Here is a 26777-nt window from a genome sequence, read left to right as displayed (position 1 = left end):
CCGTCTATCGCCTGTGCTTCCCCGTCGCTTCTCTACTGTAAGCCTGCCTGCGCAGACACCAACGCGCAGTAGAGACTTGAGGGGTGCAGTTGTCACGCAGCAGGGCTTTTCCCTCCCAGTCGTCCTTTGCATCTGTCTACTTGGCCGTTCGGAATGGTGCTAGAAGTTTGTCTGGTAAAAGGTTTGTTAGGGTTAGGCCTCTCATTTTGAGGGTGGTGGAATCAACATGAGGCTCCACTCTCACTACCAAACAAAGCTCCCACTGAGATAAATTGGGATTTAAGATAATTGATCTTTCTGTCTTTGCTGTTGTCTGTGAAACCAGATGCTTTTGCTTTCAAAACATTCTCCCACCTCCGCCATATCTATGGTATAGACACAGGGCAACTGGACCTGGCTGTGAGTCAGTAAAGCTTCTGTCCTCAGCTCTGTTGCTATTGCAGGAGATGGATCTACTCCGGCTTCCTAGAAAAAATATTCTTAAGAACATCAGAAAAGTCTGCCAGATCAGGGCAGTCACCTTTCTATTCCCGCATCCTGCTCTCACAGGTACCTCTGGGAAACCTGCAAGCAGAATTCATGTACAAGAACATCCTCTTCTCCTGTGATTTTCCAGCAGCTGGTATTCAGAAGCATTGTGACCTCCAACTGTGGACACAGAGCATAGTCATCATGGCTAGTAGCCATTTAGACAGAAAAATAATCCTGGAGGAGAGGTTGTCTTGTGCCTTCCTCAGTCTTGAGATAGCCACTCATAGAGCTTCTTCATAAGAGAACAATCAGATTGCAGAACATCATCTGGCCTCTGATTTCCATATGTCTGATTTCCCGTACCTAACTGAAACTACATTTTGAAAATGCATTAAAAAAGTCAGATACAAATCTGCTGCAAGAGGTTCTTGATTCTCTGATTTTACCTCATTTAAATAAACAAGAACAGTGTTTTTGAAAGATATGCTGCATCTTAATGCTCAATCAATTGACCTCCAATGGAGGTGCTTCAAGTATAATTGTTCCTGTGTATTGCAGCCAGACTGCTGTGTAGCCAACCATCATTTTATACTATTAAATTTTATTACCTGCCTTACACCAGCCGGTCCCAGGGCAGGTTGCAATTCAAAATTAAAACACTTAAAACAGTCACAATAATAACTTAAGCTTGGTGGGATTTTTTAAAAAGGTATTTCAACCTCATCAGTACTGAAAGGGAGTCTACAGCAAGCTCCCATGTAAGCCATTCTGGCATTCCCAAAGGAAGTATGGGATAGTGGAAAAATGTATTGGAATGCTTTCAAACTTACTGTTATTTCTTGAGTTTGCTAACAAACGCATTGTTTCCTTCTTTTTACCTTTTGTAGTCCAGCATTTGAAATTCATGGTTCATTTTCACTGTACCTTTCATAAAATCTCTTGCACCAGGGGTTCAACACAAGCGTGTTTTGTTTAGAAAGAGTTTTCCATGCTTCAGTAACTTCCAGAATGGACTACAGTAAATTAATTGGTCCTAAACATGGTCACTAGGATACTAGCTGGGCCCCGTTGGTGGGAGTGTATTTTGCCAGTGTTCAAAATGTTCCACTGGCTTCTGCTCCATTTCCTTGCAAGGTTTGACCTGTGAGTGCTTACCTTCAAAAGCCCTAAATGGCATGGGTACCTATCCAGGTGTACAGTGGTACCTCAGGTTACATACGCTTCAGGTTACAGACGCTTCAGGTTACAGACTCCGCTAACCCAGAAATAGTACCTTGGGTTAAGAACTTTGTTTTAGGATGAGAACAGAAATTGTGCAGCAGGAGGCCCCATTAGCTAAAGTGGTGCTTCAGGTTGAGAACAGTTTCAGGTTAAGAATGGACCTCTGGAACGAATTAAGTTCTTAACCCAAGGTACCACTGTACTTCAGTATGAGCCTCCCCATACACTTAAATGGTCCACAAAGCTTTCCTACAGGTGTTCCTGCTATCTGCATCAAGGCAGCTGGGACACATGCAGTCAGGCATCATAGTTGTGGCACCCATTTGTGAAGCATTCTCTGTAGGGAGGCTTGCCTGTTTCTTGCGCTACCGTCTTTTTGAGACCAAGTAAAAAGCCTTTTTGGCTTTCCAGAATTTAAATCTCTGATGGAATTGCTTTCCAGTTGCTCTTGTTTTAATCTTAATGTACGTGTCCCCCCTTACTTATGCAGTAACTTGCATTAGGACTCTGCACTGAAGGCACAATGTAAACTGGATGAAAGTGATGGGTAACTGAACTAAGTGATTTGGAATCTCTCCAAGTGAAGGGCCTCAATGTATTACATCTATTGCACCATCATCACAGCAAAGGTTCATAGAGGATCCTTGGGTCTGGGATATGCCTCCTCTTCCTTCTGCACTTTATGGTGGGGAAACATAATTGCATTCTGCTGGTTCTGGTATTTTGATCCAGCAACTATCACAGTGAAATCACAATCCACACCCACTTTTTTTTAATGTCATAAGGTGGGCAGAGCTAACTATGCCAACCAGGAAAAAAATTACAAGTGGCCAGCAGATGGCAGTCGCCTGTTCTGTTGAGGGTGGGGGAATGGAGAGAAGCAGGCACCAAAATGAACCATGTGACTCTTGCTTTCGGGAGGGGGGGGGAGACCATCCAGTGTTTAAGAAAGAATTTAGGGAAAGGGGAAATGCAGGACATGTCCAGGTTACCCAGTTGTTTTATTCAGCTGTCACTCAAATGAAACACATAAAAGTCCCAGTTCAGACAATTCAGGAGAATTTAAGACATAGCACTAAGCAGTAGATTGGCTGCTCTGTTTTCCAGCATAAATCCCACAGGGAAGGTGTGAGGCTCTGAAAGTGATAAATGGCTAACTTGTGTCTGTGTCACTATCTTGGCATCACACAATGAGCCCGGAGTCTGTAGGGATGTGCACACGCACATTCGTCTTGCGTAGTTGTGTTTCCATGGAAGCAGAATGGCCTTTAAATGGTACTGCATTAGTGATGCATGGCACCAGCCTTCTTGATATAGCAAGATTCAACATTTCAACATTAAGCCATCTGTGGAGAAACTAAGGAGCCAGTTCAGTTTCACAAAAGGAACCTTGATCTTCTAGTCCAACTCAATACATTAAAGGGAAGTTATCCCAGATGGAAAACATCTACAATATTTGCCTGTCTGGTCTTCTAATTTGTGTGTGTGTGTGTGTGTGTGTGTGAGAGAGAGAGAGAGAGAGAGAGAGAGACAGAGAGAGAGAGAGAGGAGGGTCCTGACTTTAAACTTGGTAAGCAAGCTGGAGCTTTATCAAATTATATTCAAGTACCCTCCAGCTTGGCTTTTAGCAGAGTTCAAAAACAGCTTGGCTCTAGGGTGCTGAAAGGTTTCTAGGACCTATTTGGGCTCTCTTTCTGAGAGGTTAGTGCATATGTTATTACATTAAACCTGCAGATGTTATCCTAGCTCTTGAGGGCTAGATTTTTCGGTGTTTCTTTGAGGTGAAATTTCAGGTAGATTTTTACCATGCTGTCATAAGTGTTAACCAGGAAACTTGTAGAATATTTTTCCCCCCAGGATATTGTATCACAATCTGGATTTGTGCAAGAGAATTCACAAGCCCATTTAAAACAGCCAATTAAGGTCAATGAGTAATTAGTATGTAGGCCAGGATAGGTGTACTCTTGATTCTCAAATTGAAAAATGGAGACAAGTACCTCTCTACATCCAGCCAATGTTGTGAAGTGCAGAAATAGAAGTTAAACACATAAACAAAACCCTCACGGCACTGGAGAAATGGATTTAGTTCTATTTAGAATATTTATTTAACATGACAGTTCACAAAAAAAAAAGTTATTTTTAAAACTCTCCAAGAGAAAAAGTTTGCTCTTTTTTAATTTTACTTTTAAGCAGCAGTTTCAGAAAACAGTACAATAATTGTCCAGGTTTCCTACAGCAACAGGATACACAGCATCATAAAGGTGTTAACTGATACACACCATTCAGGGATTGTAAGCCTCACAAACAAAAATTGCACACACACACAATGGCCAGTGTTGGAAATTGAAACATTACTGTACTAGAAGCACCACTTAACAAATGGGTGGCCAAGATGACTGGCAACAGAATCCTTTATAATACCAGCAAATAAATAGTTAACCTAAAATGAAGACTATCTGGTTGAACACATTGTCAACAGAGATTTGAATTACTGAAATGAATATATAATCAGGGCACCTAATCCATAAAGGGATTTATTGGATCCCCCCACCCCACCCACTTTCTTAGCTGTAATTGATCAAGGAACTACACCAAGAAAGCAGAGCCTAAGAAGAGGGATTCTTCTGAAATGGAAGGCCCTTAGAAGCCCTCAAAGCATGCCAGTGCCACATGACAAAACCAGAAAAAAAAGCCAAGAGCACAGTCAACACAGATAAATAATAATGAGGGAGCTTTTCACCACCTTAACACCCAACTCTCCAGCACCATTTTGAACATCAAACAACAATCACTAATCAATTCACATCACTGAGGAAATAGCTGCATAGGCTGGGCTGAAAAATACTCTTGGGAAAGGAGGTAGCAGATTCAAAGAAAAAGACCACTGCTGGCCTTCTGACTGATGTCACGCATGGTCCAAAGGAGCTCACTGAAGTCACTGGAGCAGTGAATTCAGCAGCTGCAAAATTACAGCTTTCAATTTAAGGGGTTTTTGTGTGTGTGTGTTTTGGAAGAAAGATCAGTGTTAGAACAACCTCAACGCATTTCCATCCACAAGAACATTCAGCAATGCACAGCCTTACATAAGTGTAGCCACACAAAGGAAGCTAGATTCAGCACACTAAGAAAAAAAAAACCCCTGCACAAATGTGTATTCACTAGACGCGCTTTTTGCAGAAAACACACATTCAAATCCTATCAGTTTCTACGTGAAAATTACCAGAGGGTATTCAACTAAGTTTTACTCAGAGCTGACCCACTGAAATTAACAAACATGGCTAAGCTAGGTCTATTAATTTCAATAGGTCTCCTCTGCGTAAAATTTAGTTGAATACCACCCATAAGCATTAGGATTTCCCAGAGTTTTCAGGTTAAAGATCTAATAAGGAAAAGGATGAGGAACCTGTGGGCCTCCAGATGTTGCTGGACTACAGTTTCCATCACCTGTAATTATAGGCCATGCTGGTAGTGGCTGATGTTGGGAGTCCAACAGCTGCAAGGCCGCAAGTTCCCCTTTCCTGAAGTGGAGGTAACAGCCCCTCCTATTCACTCATAGTATTTGTTCAACTGATTGGAATGGCCTTGCTTCAGACAAGAGAGAAACATTGTTCCATTCCACAGAGCATTTTTTGCGCACGTGTATATACCCTTGTGCAATGCCAAGATGATGCTTTCTGGATCACAGCCAGGTTATGAAATAAATAAAAACGTTTAGCCAACTCTGTGACTGCAAATCTATATTTTTATCTCTAATTTATATCACAAGTTGACCAATTCTTCATTTCCACATACACTATTTTACAATTCCTGAAAGCTCAGGTTTAAAATGTGACATTTTAATAAATAAATAAACAAGAACCAGAACTAACTACCCTTCCAGTTTAGATGATGGAAAGCAGGAGAGTGGTGAAGCGACTTGACAAAGAAAGGTTTTCTGGCTCCTTGATCTGTGCTTCTGTTGCCACTATTAAAAATGATGGCAGGAAACTAACACTTGGTCCTTTTTTGAGTTGCATACAGACATGTTGTTTAAACAGCTCACCTGCTGGAGAAGCACCTTCACCATGTTCTATACAGTATACAATTCCCTTTTGAGCTCTGGAGAAATAAGTTCTGCCAACCAAAATCGACTGCGCACAACAGATATTGGTTGGTGCTTGTGGTGTGACAAATCTGTCTCCTTCCCACCTCTAGAGCAGTGTGGCATACTTTAAAAAAGGAAAAAATAATAATACCCTGAAAATGAAGTCATGCTCTGGCTTCTTTTTTAAACAGGAACCTAGTCTACCTGAAGATTGGTGGGAGCAGCAAAAGAGATAATTGAGCTCAGTGTTTGACTAAGTGATAAGTACTCTTTGTCAAACATGAGAGGAATGGGAGCAGGGAGCCAGGGCTTGACCCGTGGCCCCGGCAACCCCCATGTAAAGATCCATCTGTATGTACCCTTGGAATAAGAAAAGCCAACAACCTAAACCAGATGCATATTTACAGAAGTGGGTCAGGCGTCCCTATGGGATTGCTTTGTGGCCGAGTAGTTTCTGACATTTGATTTCATGACTGGGTAGAGAAGCAGCTCAGAGAAAGAAAGGAACGGACGGAAGTAGGCTAATCAGGAAGAAACGTGACCTTGGAGACATTAAAAATACATGGCGTTTCAGTCTTTCAGTGAAGCTGTAACGCAGCAACACATTTAAAGTGAAGACTTCAGCTCTCCTTCCAGACAAGCTTTTGGTCCTGTGCAGTCCAGTTTAGCATTGGGCAGGGGACAATGCTAATGCCATTCTAGAGAGGAGACATCATTTATCTCGTTCCCTAGAATAGACCATTTTCACATACTTCACCTTCACCCTTCACTTGTTTCCCCTGTACATTTCTTCACGTGGTTTCCAGTCATATCATATCCTTCTTGGACCTCAGGACTCTTCATCACATCCCTCAGTCCTCACACTGAAAACACTGTTGAAAACCTGCACATAATAACTCAGAATTTTCTCTAATTTCTCTTCCCCCATCAACTACGCACATCATAGCCACAGGAGTGTTGGACTAAGACCTAGGAGACCAGGGTTCAAAACCCTGCTCAGCCATGAAATTCACTGGGTCATTTCTCAGCTTAACTTACCTCACAGGGCTGTTGTGAGGAAAAACAGGGAAGGGACAGTCATGTTAACCACCTTGGGTTCCTTGGAGAAAAGGGATATAGATTAAACAAATCAATAAATGACACTGGTGCACAGACTCAGGTTGTTTTTCAGCTTCCTTCGCGTGATAGCTTGAAAAACCCTATCATGCTAATTGCCAACAGTTCAGGTTTTGGTGGCTGAACATCAACAAACTAGCAGCTTATTGTGTCACATGTGTAGTTCACAAAGGCAAATCACTTTGTCAATAGAAAACGAGGTTTGGGGATGCATCAGCACTATTTCACAGTCCAGTCAACACTTTGTTGTGTTCTCTCTTCACGCGTTCCACCCTCCCCAACATCCAATAACTTCTGCAGTCACTGAAAGATGGGAGTCAAGTGATGCTCGATTGCATATAATGTGTTGCAGACTCCATTGCCACAAGTACCAGCAAGTTACACAGCTTAGTCATGGTTCTCACAAAGGCTAATGCTCCCTCATCTGCAGCCCCCATGTCCCTTTGCATACTAGTTCCAGAGTCAGGGACCCTCCAGGATGGCATGTCAAGGAGCATAAGGAGGCTGTCTATGGACGGACAGACACAGCACACACACAAATACACAGCACACACATGCCTTCCACTCATGTGATAGAAGTGGCTTGGGTCCAAAGGTCTAACAGCTTAGTTTCACAAAATGGAGAAGAAAAGTAAGCCATGCTCCTGAAGCATTTACATAAATTCACAGTAGTGTCAGTGAGAAGCAGCCATGGCAGAGGAAAAAATATCTGAACACTCATGGCTAAATTCACATGAGAAGCTACCCTTATTAGTTATGTGGAGAAAGGCCATAACTCAGTGTGGCAGAACATCTGCTTTACATCTAGAAAGTCCCAGGTTCAATCCTGGGCATATTCAGGTAGGGGTGGAAATGTACCATCTGAAACCCTGGAGAGCTGCTGCCTGTCAGTGTAGACAACACTGAGTTAGATGGACCATTGCTCTGACACAGTACAAGGCAGTCACTGTCAGATCCCCCAGCCAACGGCAGTGTTGTGTTTTCTTCAGTGTTGACTAGCTGTAGTAAAGAACCAAGATTAAAGTCAGACACGTGTGAGCCTTGTGTCACACCTTTCCTGGTCACATTTCCATGGGGGGGGGGGGACGACCTATTTGTGGCCTGAAGGCTGATAGCCTAACACAGATACTGGGGAAAACCTCTAAACCTTTAATACTAGCAAATATCCTGCACCTCTGTAATATCTAAAAGATGGGCATAAGTAGAACACAAAAGTACAGAGCTCCTGTGAGGTAATTTCACATGAAGGAAAGTTATTGCCCTAACTGTATTGTTCTTACTACTACACAACATGTTCCAGTTAATTTTTATTTACACAACAGAATTTGGATTTGCAGATTGGATGTGAAAGCACAATGTTTTAATATGCAGGGAACATTGGGCATCGAGCAACTTTGATGGTTCTAGTGTGACAGATGGAACCCTAATGAGGGAAGGATCCTTAGACTTTGTTCTAAACGTAATGGAAGAATGCTAAGCTTCAAAGCACCAGTTCACACAGCTATTTCCATTGGAAAATGGGCAATGTGGCATTTTCTCATTTCATATGTTGTCTTCTGAAAGTTCTCCCATCTCTCTGTGTGAAAGTGCTTCCAGAAGTCCACTATATATCATCCTTAAATATTAACTAGATGGAATAATGAAACACAAGAATGGCCAGAATTCTACTTCATGGTTACATCAGCTAATTTTAAAAGAGAACAATGTTCAAGACAGTGATAAACTCTTATAGTTCTCTGTCTAGGATTTAGACAGCAAGATACAAGCAGCGCTTGTACTATTCATGATTCATCTCAGTGGCAGGAATAGAAGCCAGCTGGAGTTTACCTGCTTCCATAAATCCAAGCATCAACAAAAAAATGGGACTTGGGTTACTTAGAAAGAAAGCCAATTAACATAGAATTATAGAACTGTAGTTGGAAATGACCCTGAGGGTCATCTAGTCCAACCCCCTGCAATGCAGGGGTCTCAGCTGAAGCATCCATGACAGATGGCCACCCAACCTCTGCTTAAAAACCTCCAAGGAAGGAGAGTCCACCTCCTCTTGTTGGCGTCTGCTGCAGTGTCAAACAGCTCTTACTGTCAGAAAGTTCTCCCTGATGGTTATGTTATTTTTAATAAACATATTTAAAGTAGAAAGGACAGCCAATTCTAGTGGAAGTGTGTGAACACATATTCAACATCATAGACATACACCTGGTAGCCTGAAGGGTTATTAGTTAGCATTTAAGATGCAACCTTGTGAAGTTAACTTTTGAAATGAGACCTATACATGGGAGTGAAAAATAGGGAGCCTTTTAGAAGCAACATATGCCTAAGAATAGCCCAAAGTACACAAACTTCATGAGAGGACGGCATTTCTGTCAAACTGTTACCTATTAAAATTCCAGTGATTGGCAAAAACTTCTGAGATCACAGTTTCCAACATGAGAAAGCTTGTGTTGATTGTTTACTCCTTCCCTAAGACCCAATACTAGTCATGTTGCAATGATTAGTTCATTATAATCAATTGCGTAAATAAAAAACCACCGCATTTTTACAGTATCTGGTTGCTATATCGAGAATCTCAAAGGGTAAGATACAGATAACAGGCAAGCCAGACACAGATGGGGTTTTTTAATGCATTTTATTAGGTTACCTGCTTAATTTAGTATGGTGTTTAAAAATTGATTTTAATGATAAATTAAGTTCAAGAAAATAAAAATCTGTTTTACACACACACACACACACACACACACACACACAGAACTAAACACTGGTTTGCTTGTTTTTACCTCACACCGGACTTTGCACAGCACTCTTGCCTCAGACATTATTTTTGGCTGAAACATGCCTGAGTGAAGATTGCATGTTCAGATGTGTTCATACAATCACGTGAAAAGAGAATGTCAGCACTGCAACATTCCCAGTCATTCTCATACAGCAAAATTTCTATTTAACCATATGCTGAGAAACAATCCAAAACAAAATATATTTTAAGTCATAGCTAAACACTCATGGGGCAACATTCATGGGACGGGTGGGGGGGAGTTTCACAACGGAATGACTCAGAAAAGTAACCACATAATAGCATTTTTCTATAATAAAAAAGTCATGCGCATTCTCCCTCACTGGCATATTTGAGAATCATGGGATGTGGACCTCAGGATCCTCAACTGCATTCCAGGTACCCATTTTGATTTAGAAGGGCTGGCATTTTTAAAACTGAAGAGCTCAGCATTTCATTTTTTTTCCTTGAAGGATATTTGTACCATTTGGTCTCTAGAGCTTCCTTGAACTCTGCTGAACTGAAAACTTGTAACTTTTTACCTCCGATACAGATTGGTGCCGCTATTCCCTATTTAAAGCATGGGCTATTGTCCTCAAAAGTGGCTTGCTTCCCAGTTAGCATGGAATGGCTAAGATACTTGTTACCCCTTAGCAGACTTTAACCAGCCTTACTACTACTACAAAAGTGTAGTTAAGAGAGACTAAAATGTCGGTTTTATTATTTCAGTGCACGATTATGATTAGAATGGGAACTATAATTCACACTGGTGAATTATACACTGGCAAGTACACATCTAAGCATTACTCCAAATTTACTCAGAATAGAAGGGCATGCACAGAGCTTGATAGCTCTGTGTTTATGGCATAAGTGTTGGGGATTGTAATACAGACCTCCCTACACCTGAAGGATCACTAGCTACACTATCAAACTCAAATTACCGGTAGCTCTGGACTACAATAGGATTCCTTGGACCTCAGAGGACCCCATAAGGCCTCTGGACCTTCTGCTTGAAAGCCCTAATCTATAGGAGCAAGAACTGAATTGCAGACTTCCACCACTCACAGATATGCCTGAAATGACATCATTAGATTTTTTTTCTTTCTTCCTTTCTTAATGTGGACTGTGGACATGCTGGCCAATAAGCCCTTAGGAGCCAGGAAGCTTAGGAGGCCATGATTTTAGGCTATCTCTACATGGTAAATTCAAATGATTCACAGCTTCTGTAGGAACTTCAGTAGGAACCCAGTGACGTGTGGTTCCATGAAAACACAAGGGCCTCTTAGAGCTTTCTCTAGAAGGGACGTGCACGAGAGGCAGGCCAGAGAGGTTTCCTCAGGATGTGAAGCTGATGGAAGAGGGGAAAGCTCTAAGGTGAGAGCTGGGAGGGTTAACTCTTCTGTATGTGGAATAAGGATCAAGACATAATTGTGACAGAGGGCTTGGTATATATATATATATATATGTGTGTGTGTGTGTGTGTGTGTGTGTGTGTGTGTGTGTGTGTGTCGCCCCTCTTTTCTTTATTTCTGCTTCCTGTCTTGTTTATCATTATCTTTCTTTAGATTAGTTTGGTTTTTTATTGTTATCTTATGTTGAAAACTCACAATAAAATTTAATATGAAAAGTAATAAAGCTTTATCTACACTGCTGAAGCACCACAAACATTTTAAATGTTTAATTCAACATGTTTGAACGATGTGTGTCTGAAATGTGGACATATTCTAAGTTTGCAGCAATAAGAATGCCAGCATTAAACATTTCAATTGACAGCTAGTATGAAGGACTGGAAAACAACACTACTCTGCTTTATTAGCTTGGTCATGCTATACTAAAATCGGGGCTTAGGAGTATTCATGCAAAAAACAAGTAGTGCCTTTTCCCTTTACTAGCAACAGTGCTGAGCCACATCTCAGCAGGAAAATCTCCTGGCAAGCAAGCAGCAGCTGCCTTAGTGGTAGCATTGCTAACTGGAGCCTGTTTTATTTAGGCACAGATATTTTCTTTTTATCAGTATTTTTACATAAACCCTTGTTTTCACCTGGACAAAGGTTCACCTGTCATTAAAATAAAGCTTCAAACCATTAAATCTCTCACACACCATTAGATTACATTTTGGGTACCACTTCAGTTTTTCTTCATGTGACAAAAGTATTGTTAAAAAAAGTTTTCTTGCAAGGGGTTGCTTTTAAAATGAGGTCCCCGCTGCTCTTTCTTTTTAAAGTGCAAAAAACTAATCCTGAAGATTGTGCATCTTAAAACACTAAATCATTGTTTGATTTCTACTTCAGAAATACCAAAGCACATCAGTGCAGATGTTCCAGGCCTTGACAGAGAACCTGTAGTCTTATGGTGGGCTCAGACATGTGGTGGCAGCGGCGGCGGCGGCGGCAGCAGCGAGTCCTTTAAGGCCTCCTCTTTCAAAGTGGCATTTGGTCATTTAAGCAAGACAGACATTGCAATAGAGTTTAAAATGATGATTAGATGTGAAAGTAAACAAGGACTTACAGTGATGAAAAAGCAGCATGAAATGAGGCAAATTAAATTATTAGATGCAGCTCCTATTATAAACCAGTTCCAGCAATTTCTTTCTGTTATTTTGTGAGTCAGCACCATCAGTCCAACAATCAGTCTTCTAAAACGTAATGATTCTAACATTTAATTTTCAAGATAAGCAAGGAAACCATGCTTTAAAACCCCACATTCTTCAGGCCTTGTTTTCATACGATGAAAAAGTAAAAAGTGCCATATTTTTAAAATAAATAAAACATCTCCCCCTGCTAACTCAAAGGGTCCAACAACAGGAGGCCAGATGTAAGACAAGAGAGGGGCTCCTGTACCTTTAATATTTGTGTAGAAGAGGGAATGTCACAACAGGTGCAGCTTTCATAACAAGAAACATCTGCTGATGCTTCCCTCTTCTACTATTCAAGGTGCAGAGTTCCTTTCCTCTTCTGCGTCTGGCTACCCTAGCCAACAGTGACATGGGCATTCGGAACATTTAAGACATCTCCAAGGGCCACACCATCTGCATACCTAATTCATTTCATTTCTTTGGAATGGGATATAGGAAGTATTGAGGCGCAGCAACAAGAAGACAAAGTCCAAGTTGCAGGAGGGGGGAATGTCTCTTAAACATGCTATCCTCCAAAATCAGACTGCCCCACCCCCTCAAAAAAAAAAAAGGGAATTTGCAAAACTTTAATAGATTTTTTAAAAAATATAAAATATTTCCCTGCAATGTTACAGGCAGCACTGTGTCAGCACCTGAGAAGCAGGGAATAGAAATAAAGGGGAAATTACCAGAATTAGCATTGATTTTGATGCTTAGGTTACTTTGCTCTGATGGAAGAGTAACTGTTGAAACAAACAGAAGAAAACCAGGCTTCTATCTCTGAGAGAGAACATAAGAGATATGGAGAGCCCTGTGGAGGTTAACAAACCACCTTCTGCTGTCAGTTTTGGTCTGAATAGGAAAACTAGCTGGCACCCTTTAAAAAATTATCATTGCAGGCCAGTAAAGAACTGGTATCTGAACTGGCGTGAATATAGCATAATTCTTTGACTTCGGTGCAACTGAACCTCAAGAAATGTGCAAGATTATTTCCACTGACTTCAGATAAGCTAAGTCTTTCTATGCCATCTGGCATTTTGCAGTGTTTACAGCCACATCAGAGATCAGCTTTCCCTAAGTAACCCTTTGGCATTATTTGTGCTCCCAGAGGGAAACAGGAAAGGAATAGAGGTACAGGTCAAAACACAGACAACTGAAACACTGGGTGGAACAGCAGCATTACCAGCATCAACTAGGCTGATTGAAAGGAATGTATTACTGGGTTGGGGTATTTTTTGTTTTAAATCCAGCATGATTTTTTTTTATTAAAAAAAATTGATCCCAAAATTATTCAGTTCTTCCCTATCACAATGGCTCAGCTAGTTTGCGACACTGGACAGCACTGTGTTTCCACAGATGCAGCTCCTTAGCAGTTGAGTGCACATCTGCAGGGACTACATTTCACCTGCGCACACTCATTCAGGAAGGCAGTCCCTTTCACAAATTCTAAATACAAAATGCGCCTTTCCCTTTCCCCTCCTCCTTTGATATCCAAAGAGTTCACTTCAGTCCAGCTAATTTAGGAGAGGGATGTTTAGGAGACCTACATGAAAACAAAACATTTTTATTTCAGAAATTACCCGCCTTTTCGAATGTCAAACTGGCCTCCCTTTAATGGATAGCAGCCCCTTGGCTTCCCCAGAGGCCTGAAACCAAGAATGGGTGGGGGTGGGGGAGGAAAGTCCTTTGCTCTTTCTTGATTTGTTGGTCATTCTCCCCTAGCCAAGAGGAGAAAAAGCAGGTCTGTAAGACAGTCTGTGCTAACCAGTGTCTTTTGAGATTGATAATTAGAAAGGAGATATGCATAATCAGGTATCTTCCCTGGCATAATGGTGAGGCCATGTTGACTGGAGGGGGGGGGGACTTGGTTTGGAGACAACATTCATTCCCCCCCCCCATTACTGTTTTAACTCCTTGTGCTGTTGCTCTGATAGCACGGTGACAAAGAATACTATGATGAATTCCAAATGGATGGGGAGAGGTGTGAGGGGTTAATCCCGGCGCATTGGAAGCATGTCTAGGAAATATTCAGCAATGCCGATGAAATACACAACTTGTGCAATACCAAAGAGTGGGGCGATGACCAGGGCTCTGCAATATGCCCCCTTCAAAAAGGCTGTGGGACCTTCATTCCGCCAGATTTTCCTAAAAAGGCACACAAAGAAATCAGATGAGACTACGTGTGTTCACCACAACTCCCATTTAAGTGTTGCCAATCAGAATACCTGTTACTTCAGTCATGCCCGCCCCGCCCATTTTGCTTTAGAGCACACAGTTATCTATAACAAACAGGCTTTCCCACATGAGCAGCATACTTTACAAAGGCATTTCAAGTACAATGAAAAACCAATTTCCTGCTCATCTCAATGGCTATTTGGCCAGGAATAGCATAAAAATGGTTATCTGCTGCAAATTTCGTTCACATATGTGTCAGCCTTTGCCCAAACAAAGCTCAGACCAGGTGATTTTCACATCCTTGTTTGGGACACACAACACTGGGTGGGTTTCCAGGCTTGCTTGTAGTGGATTTTAAGAGCAATGCAAAATAATGATGGGAGAGGTGCAGGCAGCAGCAGTTGATGGGGAGGTGTCTGAATTCCTGGTGATGGAGTTGCTGCCACTTAATGGGTGAGAAGAGTGGGAGGGACCAGGCAGTGGGGATGCCAGCAGTGTGTGGTTGCCCCTGTGGAGCCAATCTTGCACTCCCGCCAGCGTACCTGCACAGCGCCAATGCCCAGGCCAAGCCCCCTGCTGCTTCACCCTTCCCCATGCTGCTAAGTGGCAGTGACTCTGGGAGCTCAGATGGGCAGTGCTGTCCCTTCCTCCCAGTTGCTAATGGATGCAGGATGAGACACACTTCAAGGTTGGAACCTATCAACGGGCCCAGTTAAAAAAGCAAGGGCCCTGCTGGATCAGACCAAGGGCCTATCTAGTCCAGCACCCTGCTCCCTGCAATAGTCAACTGGATGCCTATGGGAAGTAAGTCCACAGCTGCCTCTCTTCTACTGTCGTTCCCCACATCCGCTGGCAACTTGTGCCTACTATGGTGTCTCCAATCCTGGAGGAAGTGTATAGCCATCAAGGCAAGCTGCCATAGTTACTATACAGTATTTCATTCACTATATTTTAATAAGAATCTCACAGTTTTATCAAAGTGGATTTGGATACATCCAGCAGCAGCAGCCCCCACAAGAAACATGTATCAAATTCATATACGAGTAAAATTCTGTTTTTATGCCTGTAACACAATCCTTTTGGTGGCAAGCCTCTGTGTTCACTGGTAGCCTTGGGACAAACACCCAGGTTTCGCTGATTGCTGATCACCCTCAAAAGATCATTTACCTGGCACAGTCTATGATCCCTGAGTATGTGTCCTCGTTGATCCCCCTCTGCAAGGACTGCAATCTTGTCTTGATTACTGGGGAAAGAAGACAGCAGTGTTAGATACAATCAGTGCTCTGGTCTGTATCTAATTAATTTCTCCAGGCTTCCTTTAGCTGTTTAGGTATATACAAGTATCCCAGCACTGCTAAGATGGAAGAGATTTTTATGACCTCCCCTTTTACAACTCTCTCTCCATGAACAGATTAGTCTTTATCATCTGGACATGCTTTTTACTAAGCTCTTCATTTGCTTCTGTCATTATGATGAAGTCGCCTCCCTCCTTTAACACATTATGCTGCACCTCTACCACATTCTGCATCAACTGCAAGGCTGTTAGCCTCTGACTATCACTAAGAGAGGGACGCGCGTGGCGCTGTGGGTAAAAGCCTCAGCGCCTAGGGCTTGCTGATCGAAAGGTCGGCGGTTCGAATCCCCGCGGCGGGGTGCGCTCCCGTTGCTCGGTCCTAGTGCCTGCCAACCTAGCAGTTCGAAAGCACCCCTCGGGTGCAAGTAGATAAATAGGGACCGCTTACTGGCGGGAAGGTAAACGGCGTTTCCGTGTGCTGCGCTGGCTCGCCAGATGCAGCTTTGTCACGCTGGCCACGTGACCTGGAAGTGTCTCCGGACAGCGCTGGCCCCCGGCCTCTTGAGTGAGATGGGCGCACAACCCTAGAGTCTGTCAAGACTGGCCCGTACGGGCAGGGGTACCTTTACCTTATCACAAAGAAGTGGGACTCTGCCACAAAATCTTGCAATGCATTTCTGGTGTATGAGTGCTCCCTGAGTCTGTGGCTGATGGGAGCTATTTGCTCCCTAGAGGGTTCAGATGTTCCTTTGTTAAGGTGTAGTACCCAAGGGCTCCCTTCTTCAAGGAAGAAACATGCTTTAACAGGCTACAGCGCTGGTTAGCTCAGGAGAGCTGTAAGCCCCCTCATTGCCTGGAGGATGTTCTCCCCGCCCCTCAATCAAATGGCAAGAGATCGGGCAGAGATCACTTCTATATCTGACATGCATTTAGCGTCCCTTCAAAGATAATCTGTAGTACAGAATTTCCCCTTCCTACAAGAAGGGCCTGTGGCTGGCTGCATCTCTTCAATTCTCTTTCTCAAGTGGAGACTATACAAACATCCACTAGCTGGAACAATCAGGATAGCAGCTTCTCTTACTGTGGTACTGGGTGCTTTGCAACTTAGATCTTTTGCCCCTCTTTCTTAACACTGCTGTAGTCCACTGCATTATATGCCAGCTTGCCTCCTGTGACACTGTGCCTCGTGAGAACACAAAAACACCAGGGCTCACACTCTTTCCTCAGTTTCCCCCTGTCCCCAACTCTTCTGGTGAACCTCCCCACATTTCACACCCACAGCACCTTGACTGAACTTTGCTGCAGTACCTACCATCACAAGGATTCACTGCTACAGCTGCCGTGCTGCCAGCCAGGCACCCAGCAAGGAAGGACACATAGAATGGAGCCTTGACATCCGGGGTTGTCTGCCCTAGTTTGTTCAGGTTTGCAAACAATGGAAAATAAACAATGGAAAACGGTACATCCCTGCAGAAGGAGAAGCAAGACCATGAGGGACAAGGGAAGAGCTCTTTCCTTTAGTCCTTTAATACCAAGCTGCCCCATGCCAATTGTAAGGGGTGGGTAGTTGTGCACAGAAAGACGATCCCCCTTTCCATAGTTTTCAAATGCATCAGGTATTTCTCTTTATACACTGTTCTCATTTAGTACTATGAAACTCCAGTGAAGTATCGCCATCTCCCTCCCTTACCCACTCTGTCCCCATCCCTAGCTGAGTCAATACCCAGGGAACAACATGTGTTCCTATTCATTCCTTGTTGTTACTCCAGACTACTGGGCACCATTTGGATTTTAGGTCCTCCAGAGGGCCTAAAGGGGTGCCCTACCTTAGCAACGTAGCGCCAAGTCCCTTATAAAGTCCTGCGATGCCTTTGCTCCGAAGCAAGTCCCTTGTGATTTGCATTGCTGTCGTCCGTGTCTCCACAATAGACTCTGCTGCCCCAGCACCAGTGGAAGGGTTTAACTGAGCTTGTGCGGCCATTAGCTTCTTCTGAGCAGCTGAAGAGGAATCAAGACAGAGTTGTCATTTACCGCAATAAACATGAATGCAGCATGCAAGTTACAGACAATAACATAACATAAATGTCTTGCTTCTGACAGGAGGACAAATAGGCCAGCCACAAATGTAATGAACTGAGCATTGCTTAAGGTCAGTTGCACTGCCCTATGATAAGTCACTAGAAACTGCCTTTATCCAGTTAAGTTGTGCTGTTGAATTTTAGCTCTAAGTAAAATATTTATGTGGCTGTCACAAAACCATATTCTCTGAGCATATCACAGGCTTTAACATACAGTGCACTCCACTGTCATATATATATATGACAAAGCATTTACCCAGAGATCTATGCAGTCTGTTCACTTCTTCTCCCCCAAACTACTTCCACTGCACTTCTCCTATTTTATCAGAAGATGGAGCCCATGTAAATCCCCTGAGCTAATATATTTGCTCACATAGCCTCTGTTGCAACTGAGGCACTAAATCCCAGTATTGTGCTGCAGTGAGAATCTTTCTGCAGCCTTCTAATTTAACACATTAGTAACAGAGGGTTTGAAGTACAACTGGAAACTGGTAAGATACAAAAAGATTCAGAGGCAAATGGGCAAATCAGAAGCAGAGGGAGATACTAAGTCCCAGCGATGAGTGGTTGTTATTCACAATAGTCCTGTCTAACAGGATATTTATACTGGAGCTTTTGAAAACAAATAGTGTTGGTGGTTCAATTCTGTGGTTGCAAAAATTTCCCACTGAATTCCTCTGTGATAAGCAGTTCCTGCATTATTAGAATTCATTGTTAATGCAATATATAGTGAGTATCATTAAGCTATCCCCTCTCCCAACTTACACACACACACACACCCCTTTCCCCCTATGTTCCACACCTGTCAAAAGAAAAGATCCAGTATTCTAAATTTTGTCCTGAAATTTACTTGGGGGAAAATGAGACAACATAACAATGGTAGGTAAGGTTGTTTGGGGCAAGAACACAAGTTCTTAATGCTTAAGGGCTTTGGCACATTGCCAGACCTTCTAACTTGGGTGGAAACAGAAAGAAAGTGTCATAGAAAAAACACACCATAAGGGGCAACTAATCCTCCTCCCTTTTTTGCATTAGTTATCCAGTTTAATAATTCACAAGCTGAACGCAAGCTATTGTTTTACCAGCCTCCTCTTCCCTATACAGATATCTAAAGATACAATTTCAGGCTCTCTCACATCAGGAGAATGGAAAGAGAACTCATCATCATTTGGCTGACAAGGCTGAGGTCCTTCCCAGTGAGCTACTCAGGGAAAGAACGACTTCAGTTAACAGAACTGCTGACAGGGCTCCGAATCCCTAAAATTTATTAAGGTATATATTGTATATTGTAACTGATTATGTCATTATGTTGTGTTCTAATTATACTCAGTGGCGTGCCCCACATTTTACTGATTCACTGTTGATGGCCTTTGGGCTAAGCAATAAAAACTTAGTTTTGGATATTTGCTGAGGATATTTGTATATCACCCCTTAATAAAACCTGATCCCAGTGCAGTTCAGTCCCATTTCCCTCCCACCACTGCCCTCCCATCATCTGCAAAGCCATGGGAGACATTTTCTGTTGCTGCATGGGCATGGTGAGGAGAGAAGAGAGACAGGTGAGGTACCAATTCGGCCTGCATCCTGCAGCTGGATTTTGAGCATCTCCATGGGAGTGGTGACAATCACCTGGCAGGTCCCTGCCCCACAGCCTGCCAGCATTTCCTTAATCAGGGTCAGCTTCTTCCTGACAAAAAGAGAGGAAAGAGAGGGAGAGAGAGACAAAGAAAAATCAGCTGATTGACCCCAACTGGGTTAACCTGCCTCCAGGCAAAGCAACAGCCAGGCTTGTTTCTCTCTGTGATAAGCCCTGTCTCTGTCACTTATGGATAACAGAAGGAACAAACCCTGGGGAATGTTAGTCATCAGACATGCCCAATTTTGACTTGATTGGTAATGAATGCAATGCAGTAAAAAAGGCTGGAGGTAACCAAGTGACTTCAACTATCCAAGGCAGTGAAGAGACACGCAAGAGAAACAAAAAATGGTGTTGGATATCCAGATGCACAGTGCTGAATAATACACCACCAAAGACCAGCTTTCACCACAACCAAAGCCATTCTTTGGTGAGAAAGTCTCCCCAAAAGCTCAGGAAAATGCAGAAGCTTTGCTTCTGATCCAGTGAGCATCTGTTGCCATTGTGCTCCTACGAAAGGCACAAGCAAGCTAAACAAGTATAATCCCCCAGGCACTTAGGCAAGCAAGTGCACATCCAAAGAAAATGAAATTGTAAACACTGCAGGGGAGGGGGTGCAACAGAGAGAATGTCCAGAAGACTAGTTGTGTTAGTATGGACCAGGCAAAAATGTGAAGGTTGGTGGTCAACATGGGGCTATTCAGGGGCTCATCTTGCAAATAAAACCTCTCTGATGGCAAGCAATTCATCTATCCCTGATCTCAGATCCCCAGCAGTAAACACAGAACACATTCAACTACTTTCTTCAGTTCTTCTCATAATGATTCATCCTCTGTCCAAATATAAGACATATAATCCACAGGCAGAACCGTCACTGTCATACCAAAATCCATTGGCCAAGGGGAGAAAGCAGGGACTATGAAGGAAGAAAGCTACTGTGCAGCAGTGGCTTGTGAGGGGATGTGGGGGTGCAGAGAGGCAATGCACCCACCAGAACAAGCATAGGACAAGTTGAGCTGAGCTCTGGAGCAACTGCAGCCACCCCAGAGCTCCCCCAATCTTGCCACCACTGTGATTTTATTTAATTGTATCTATTTTTATATATATTTTTTGTTTTATGGTGTAAACCACTTTGAGACTATGTGGAATAAAGCAATAACATAAAGTTGTTGCTGGTGTTGTAACAAAGTAAATAAATAAGATGTTCATTGGGTTCTTTAAAGGCAGGGATGGGGAGCATTTGGTCCTCCAGGAGATAATGGTGTTACTAGACCACAACTCTCATCATCCCAACCATTGGCCGTAATTTCTGGGACTGATAGGAGTTGGTAGTCTAGCATCATTGATGTCTGGAGGGCCACACCTTCCCCACCACTCTTTACAAGGGATCACAAACTGGACAGCCTAAATAACCAAGTGCCTAAGATAGATCAAAGGCAAAACAAATCAGAAAGAATTGGAGATCTGAAATGACCTGTCCACTTTTAGTCCCTTAAACCTGCAGGATATTAAACATCACATTTATAATGGGAGTCCATTTAAACCTCCCCCCCCAAAAAAAAACAACACACCACATGACACTTTGCCTGCAGCAGAAAGCAAAGGCAGAGTCCTGCATGTGCATGTAGAGCTGTATCACTGGACCGCACTCTCCTGTGCTGCTTCCTCCTGCACTGCTTCCTATTAATTTGCAGCATTAAGGCAGGCAGTAAGATTTCCATTTACTAGAAGGTCACACATTAAGTGAGAGAGAGAACATTCTCTCACTGTGTCCCATCCAAATTCCCTGGCTCTTTCCACTCTGGAATGATGTGATTGTCTGATGGAGCTGTGCAGAATCTGTCCATGTGTTCAGCACCATTTACTCAACTTTAATCTAACCCCAATTAATAAAGAAGTTGGTAATCCTACTGGAGGTGTGGGGGAGGCGAGGTCACCTTACAACTGCTCCATTTAGACCAGTACTCAGGTTTAAGAATGGTTTAAACTGGATATCAGGCTTATCTCTATACGGCCTTTAAGGTAGCCCTCCACCTTGCTTACTTGTATTAGCAAGGTTCAGATGCCTGCTTGAAGATCCACCCATGAAGGCATTTCCCAATGGCTGCTTCCTCCAACAATTATGCTGCTTCTATGAACAGACACATTGATTCAGCACATTATCACTAGCATCCCACAACGTATGTCAATTGCTATGATGGTCGCTTGCCAAATGGAGAAGCAGGATTGGCATAGATGGGACAGCAACCGTTGCACAAAACTAGGCAATCAAAAGTGAAAACCCTCCCAACATCTGGGGGATCCTGTTAAGATACTTCCCATTTAACATCCTGCGTTGCTGCTACAACAATACTGGGAAGCTCCTGACTAAGAAGAAACTGCTGCTATTGCAATAACCAAATGTACTGCAGTCCTTTGAATTAGTAGAATATTATCTGACACATTGAATCCCAGCACTTTGCAATGGGAGGGATAAGGATAAACTTATGTCATCACTTTAGTTGCCCACAGTAAGGAGAAAAACATCAGGAAGCAGCAGGCTATGTGAATTTGGTTTAAAGCCCAAAGAGATCCATATGAAGGAGAAAAATCTCTTTACAAATACAGAAAATTCTCCAGACACAAAACTGCTCAGTTGCTGTACTTCCTCAGGAGATTTAGAACAGCCAAGGATCCTGGCCAATGGATGGCAACTTGCCCTAACAGCTAAAGGTGCAAACGGAGGCCTGTCAAGTTTACTCCTTCCAATCCAAGCACAACAGCTTTGAAGTTTAGCATCTGTGAACCGTCAACAACTTCAACCCTGTGGGAAAAGTCAGGTAGCATAAAGTTCACCCCCTTTGCCTAAGGGAACTGCCACTGCTGAAAGCTTCCTCAAGTACTTTGTTGACTTCCCTAAAGATATAACAGAATTGCTTCAGGGAACTACAGGCAGTTAATTTCTCAGACTGCATGGCTGCTTTTTGGATTCATCCTCCTCTCATCTGAGGGGATTATCGGTGTAAGGCCGCAGTGAAGATTATTAAATCACTAAATATAGATTTCTCCTTTGAGAACATAGGAAGGAATTTTTCCATATCAAATCACATTGGTGTGAAGGGAAATTAAAGAGCTGTTGACATTTTCCCCAAACAATTCATTATTGCAGTTGACTAGCTACATGCATGTGGAAGTGGAATCTGGTAGGGAGGGCCTCCATTTTCTATAAAGTCATACCTCGGGTTACAGACGCTTCAGGTTGCGCGTTTTCAGGTTGTGCACCATGCTGAACCCGGAAGTACCGGAACGGGTTCCTTCTGGGTTTCGGCACTTGCGCATATGCAGAAGCACTAAATCGCGCTTTGCGCATGCGCAGAAGCGCCGGATCGCAACCCGCGCATGCGCAGACGTGGCACTGCAAGTTGCGAATGTGCTTCCCACATGGATCACGTTCACAATCCGAGCGTCCACTGTATTCTTTCTCCGCCCCTCAAAGCTCTTAGCCACCTCACAAATTTAGGAGAAAATGTGGATATCTACAGGGAGTTACTACTTTATAACTTGAAGTGTAGGGGGGAAAGTTGGTGGCAACCCTTTGAGAAACATTCTCAGTATATATGGGGTATATGCTGCAGTCACTTTTTTGAAAGTCTCTAAAACAAGAGACACAAACTTAATTTCTGTCACAGTGAGTAGAAGATAGTGCATAGTCTACTAGGGGACAACTGGCTTATTTCTAGCAGAATGCAAAGCACCTGCTGGTTGCTGGGATATTTGCAGAGAATACTAAGACTAGGTGGATCTTAGTCTGATTCAGCAAGGCGACAGTTTCCATTTCAAGCAAGAGTATATAATCAAGATCAGTAAATACAGTGAAGTAAGGTGGCCAATACTAAATTATTCAGGGTCATTAAAACAAAACAAGATTGTGAAGAACTCCAAACAGACTGAGCTAATGGGCAGTAATATGGCAAAGCATTTCAATGTATACAAGTGTAAAGTGATGCATGTTGGGTTAAAAAAAAATCTTAATTTCACATAAATGTTTATGGGGTCTGAACTGGTGGTGACAGACCAGGAATGAGACCTTGGTGTCCTAATGAATAGGTTTCATGAAGATGTTGACTTAGAATGCCACAGCCATGAAAAAGGCAAATGCCATGCTAGGGATCATTAGGAAAGGAAGTGAAAATAAAACAGCTGGTATCTTAATGCTGCTATTCAAATCTATGGTACTATCGCATTTGGAATGCTGTGTACACTTCTGGACATGCAGAAAAGGGCAGCCCAAATTATCAAGGGGCTCCCCTATGAGGAAAGGTAATAGTACAGTGGTGCCCCGCAAGACGAATGCCTCGCAAGACGAAAAACTCGCTAGACAAAAGGGTTTTCCATTTTTTGAGTTGTTCCGCAAGATGAATTTCCCTATGGGCTTGCTTCGCAAGACAAAACGTCTTGTGAGTTCTTGCGAGTTTGTTTCCTTTTTCTTAAAGCTGCTAAGCCGTTAATAGCCGCTAAGCTGCTAAGCCACTAATAGCCGCTAAGCCGCTAATAGCCGTGCTTCGCAAGACGAAAAAACCGCAAGACGAAGAGACTCGCGGAACGGATTAATTTCGTCTTGCGAGGCACCACTGTATTTGGAACTCTTTAGTTTAGGGGAAAGCTGAGTAAGAGGCAACGTGATAGACACTTAAATAATTTATTTATGGTATGAAGAAAGTGGATGAAGAAAAGTTTCTCTCAAACACATAACACTAGAACTCATGGACATCCAATGAAGCAGAATATTATTTTTTTCAAGACAGATAAAGGAAAATACTTATTCACACAATGCATAATTAAATTATGGAAGTCATTTCCACAAGAGGCAGTGATGGCCTCCAAATTGGATGGTTTTAAAATTTAGGCAATTTCTGTTGCGTATTTCTGTTCTCCAAGCAAAATAGAACACAAAGCAGGAAGTGGGGTGGTTTAAAGATATCGGTTTCCCTGCCAATTTTGATTACGTCCACAAAGAAACAAGTAATGCAATAATGCTTAGCAGCTAGGCAGAAAAAGAGCTAAAATCAGCAGCTTTCCAGCCCCACTCTAGAACAAACAAAGTGAAGGTCAAGATAAAAAAGCAAAGTTATGTGATACCACAGGAAGGAGTAAACCTGAGTGATGATATGGTACCGAAATGCAGCAATATTTTCAAATGCTTGAAAGTGATTTTGGAAAGCAATGCTTTTTAATTAGAAACGTCGAGACACAGTAGCCAACATGAAATTCATGAGACAAGTCAGGATTCCTTAGAGTGATGATGTTCTTTACTGACAGTGTGTAGAAGTCATAGCTATGTAATGCAATACAGCCTGGGAATAATATAACTTGCTTGCTTCATTCATGATGGTCATTTTCAAAGTCTTGTAAGTAAGTATCCCTGTGGCAAAGTTTGTCATACTGAAATCCTATGCATGTTTACTTGGAAGCAATCCCACTGGGTTCAACAGGGCTGATTTCCTTGTAAGTGGATTTAAGACTGCAGCCCTAGAACCCTGAAGACATGCATCTAGTAATCTAGTACTGTAGTTTTAAGCATTTCCCTAAATTATAGCAACTCGTCTTCTGAGATGATGGAACAGGTGGGCTGCTGTGGAAAAAGAGTTTGTTACGGCAAGTGTACTGTGCCTGGAAAAATAAAATTAATTGATTGTTCAACAGAAAACTCATCTCCATGACTTAAAATTGCTGGCGGAGCATCTTACATTGTTTTGCTTGCTGACCGATCCGCAGCATTTTTTTGTAGTCATTTTGTTGTTTTGATATACTGTTTACTGCTTTTGGAGCCTTTGGGCTAAAAATAGGGTTGTTTTTTAATAAAAAGAATGCCCAGACTTACTGCCACACTGAAATGGGCAGAAGAGGAGCAGCTCCAAATTTCAGATAATTCCCATAGTCTAAAAACCTATTTTCTTATTCAACAGATACACTATAGATTATGTGCGATAAACTAAGCCACTGTTGACCTTCTCTTGTTGAACAATGCAAAATCTAGTTTTAAGTACCCCTGTAGTTTTTTGTAGATTTAATTTGATGTTAAATTTACAACTCTGAAGCAAGTGATGATTTCCCATCCTTTGAAATGGGAATAAAAATAAAGTAGCGGATTGCTCATTTATGCAGGAAAAAAAATAGTTTGTAAATGACAATGAAAATTAAAAGAAAAACGAAATACGCCAGTTGCCTATTCTCAGTGGCTTCTAGAACTCACAGGATCATGAGAAAGTCCATTAGCTGGGGGAGCAGGAAGGGATTAGAAGCGGGGTGTAAGGAATTGGTTGGCTTGAGCCACTAACAACTTATAGTATTCTTAGGGTTATAGGAATGTACACCCTGAATATTAAAACGCTCACCACTCTGCACTACAGTACATGGAGAGGTTTTGATATGGAGGAAAGAAAAAATATAGCTTTTCTGTTCCCCAGAATCCCAGTTATACAACAAGACTTCAGGTTGAGGGCTAGTACAATGGGAGAGGTTCAGAAAGGTGAACAATTGCTGTGTGTGTGTGTGTGTGTGTGTGTGTGTGTGTGTGTGTCTGTGTGTGTGTGTGTTTTCCCCTCCCCTACTCCTAAAAACTACCACCATGAGCCACAAACAGTGCTAAGGCTGCTGTTCTACGATGACTAAGATCCCTAAAAATGAGCACATATGATGATACACTGCAACATTTTGTTGAGCTTCCCAGTAAAAGAAAGATCCCTGTGTTCTGTCCCATCCTTCCAATGTTCTGTCACATTGTAGTGCAGCGTTGGGGAACTTTTTTGGCCCAGTGCGCCAGACCTTTATCTGTCCCCACCCCCATGGGCCAACTTTTATAGGTGGGTGGGGCATTATGACATCATAATGATGTCAGATGCTTGGCAGGTGGATTGCCCCACCGACCTTTCAAAGACCCTTGCACAACACTTCCTGAGCTCCAAACAGCCATCTGGTTGTCAGGCACTGGGGAGTCACAGCTCAAGGGGCTTTGCTAGCCCTAATTCATAGTGGATTTTTGCTGCCTCTGCAGTCTCTTTACAAAAGCTGCAATAGCATTAACAGGCTGAGTGCTAATGCATTTCCTATCTCTGTGTACATATATAACACATGGTGAATATGCAGTGCTACCATTTTTAAAAAGGTAAAGGTACCCCTGCCCGTACGGGCCAGTCTTGCCAGACTCTAGGGTTGTGCGCTCATCTCACTCTATAGGCCAGGAGCCAGTGCTGTCCGCAGACACTTCCGGGTCACGTGGCCAGCGTGACATCGCTGCTCTGGCGAGCCAGCGCAGCACACGGAACACTGTTTACCTTCCCGC

General features: G+C 42.7%; 1 protein-coding gene across 5 annotated transcripts in view; it reads right to left on the bottom strand.

Annotated features, from left to right (window-relative positions):
- Positions 1 to 4681: 4681 nt before the first annotated feature.
- The window catches only part of SLC25A22 (solute carrier family 25 member 22), a 78511-nt gene continuing 56415 nt past the window's right edge, over positions 4682 to 26777 (bottom strand). For 3 of the 5 annotated variants that reach the window (XM_028735049.2, XM_077931735.1, XM_077931732.1), the window contains 5 exons: positions 19389 to 19507; positions 17569 to 17740; positions 17055 to 17209; positions 15616 to 15691; positions 4682 to 14418 (listed from right to left, as the gene is read on the bottom strand). In XM_028735049.2, the coding sequence (XP_028590882.2) occupies positions 14265 to 14418; positions 15616 to 15691; positions 17055 to 17209; positions 17569 to 17740; positions 19389 to 19507 (676 nt within the window). In that variant the 3' untranslated portion in view covers positions 4682 to 14264. Of the gene's footprint in view, positions 14419 to 15615; positions 15692 to 17054; positions 17210 to 17568; positions 17741 to 19388; positions 19508 to 21499; positions 21588 to 26777 lie in introns of those variants that run through there. The other 2 variants (XM_077931737.1, XM_077931740.1) reach the window with 2 other exon arrangements.

Source organism: Podarcis muralis, chromosome 1 (genome assembly GCF_964188315.1).
Source record: "Podarcis muralis chromosome 1, rPodMur119.hap1.1, whole genome shotgun sequence".
Taxonomy (NCBI): Eukaryota; Metazoa; Chordata; class Lepidosauria; order Squamata; family Lacertidae; genus Podarcis; species Podarcis muralis.
Note: the sequence above shows the minus strand (reverse complement) of the source record. Positions and strands in the feature narration are given on the sequence as shown.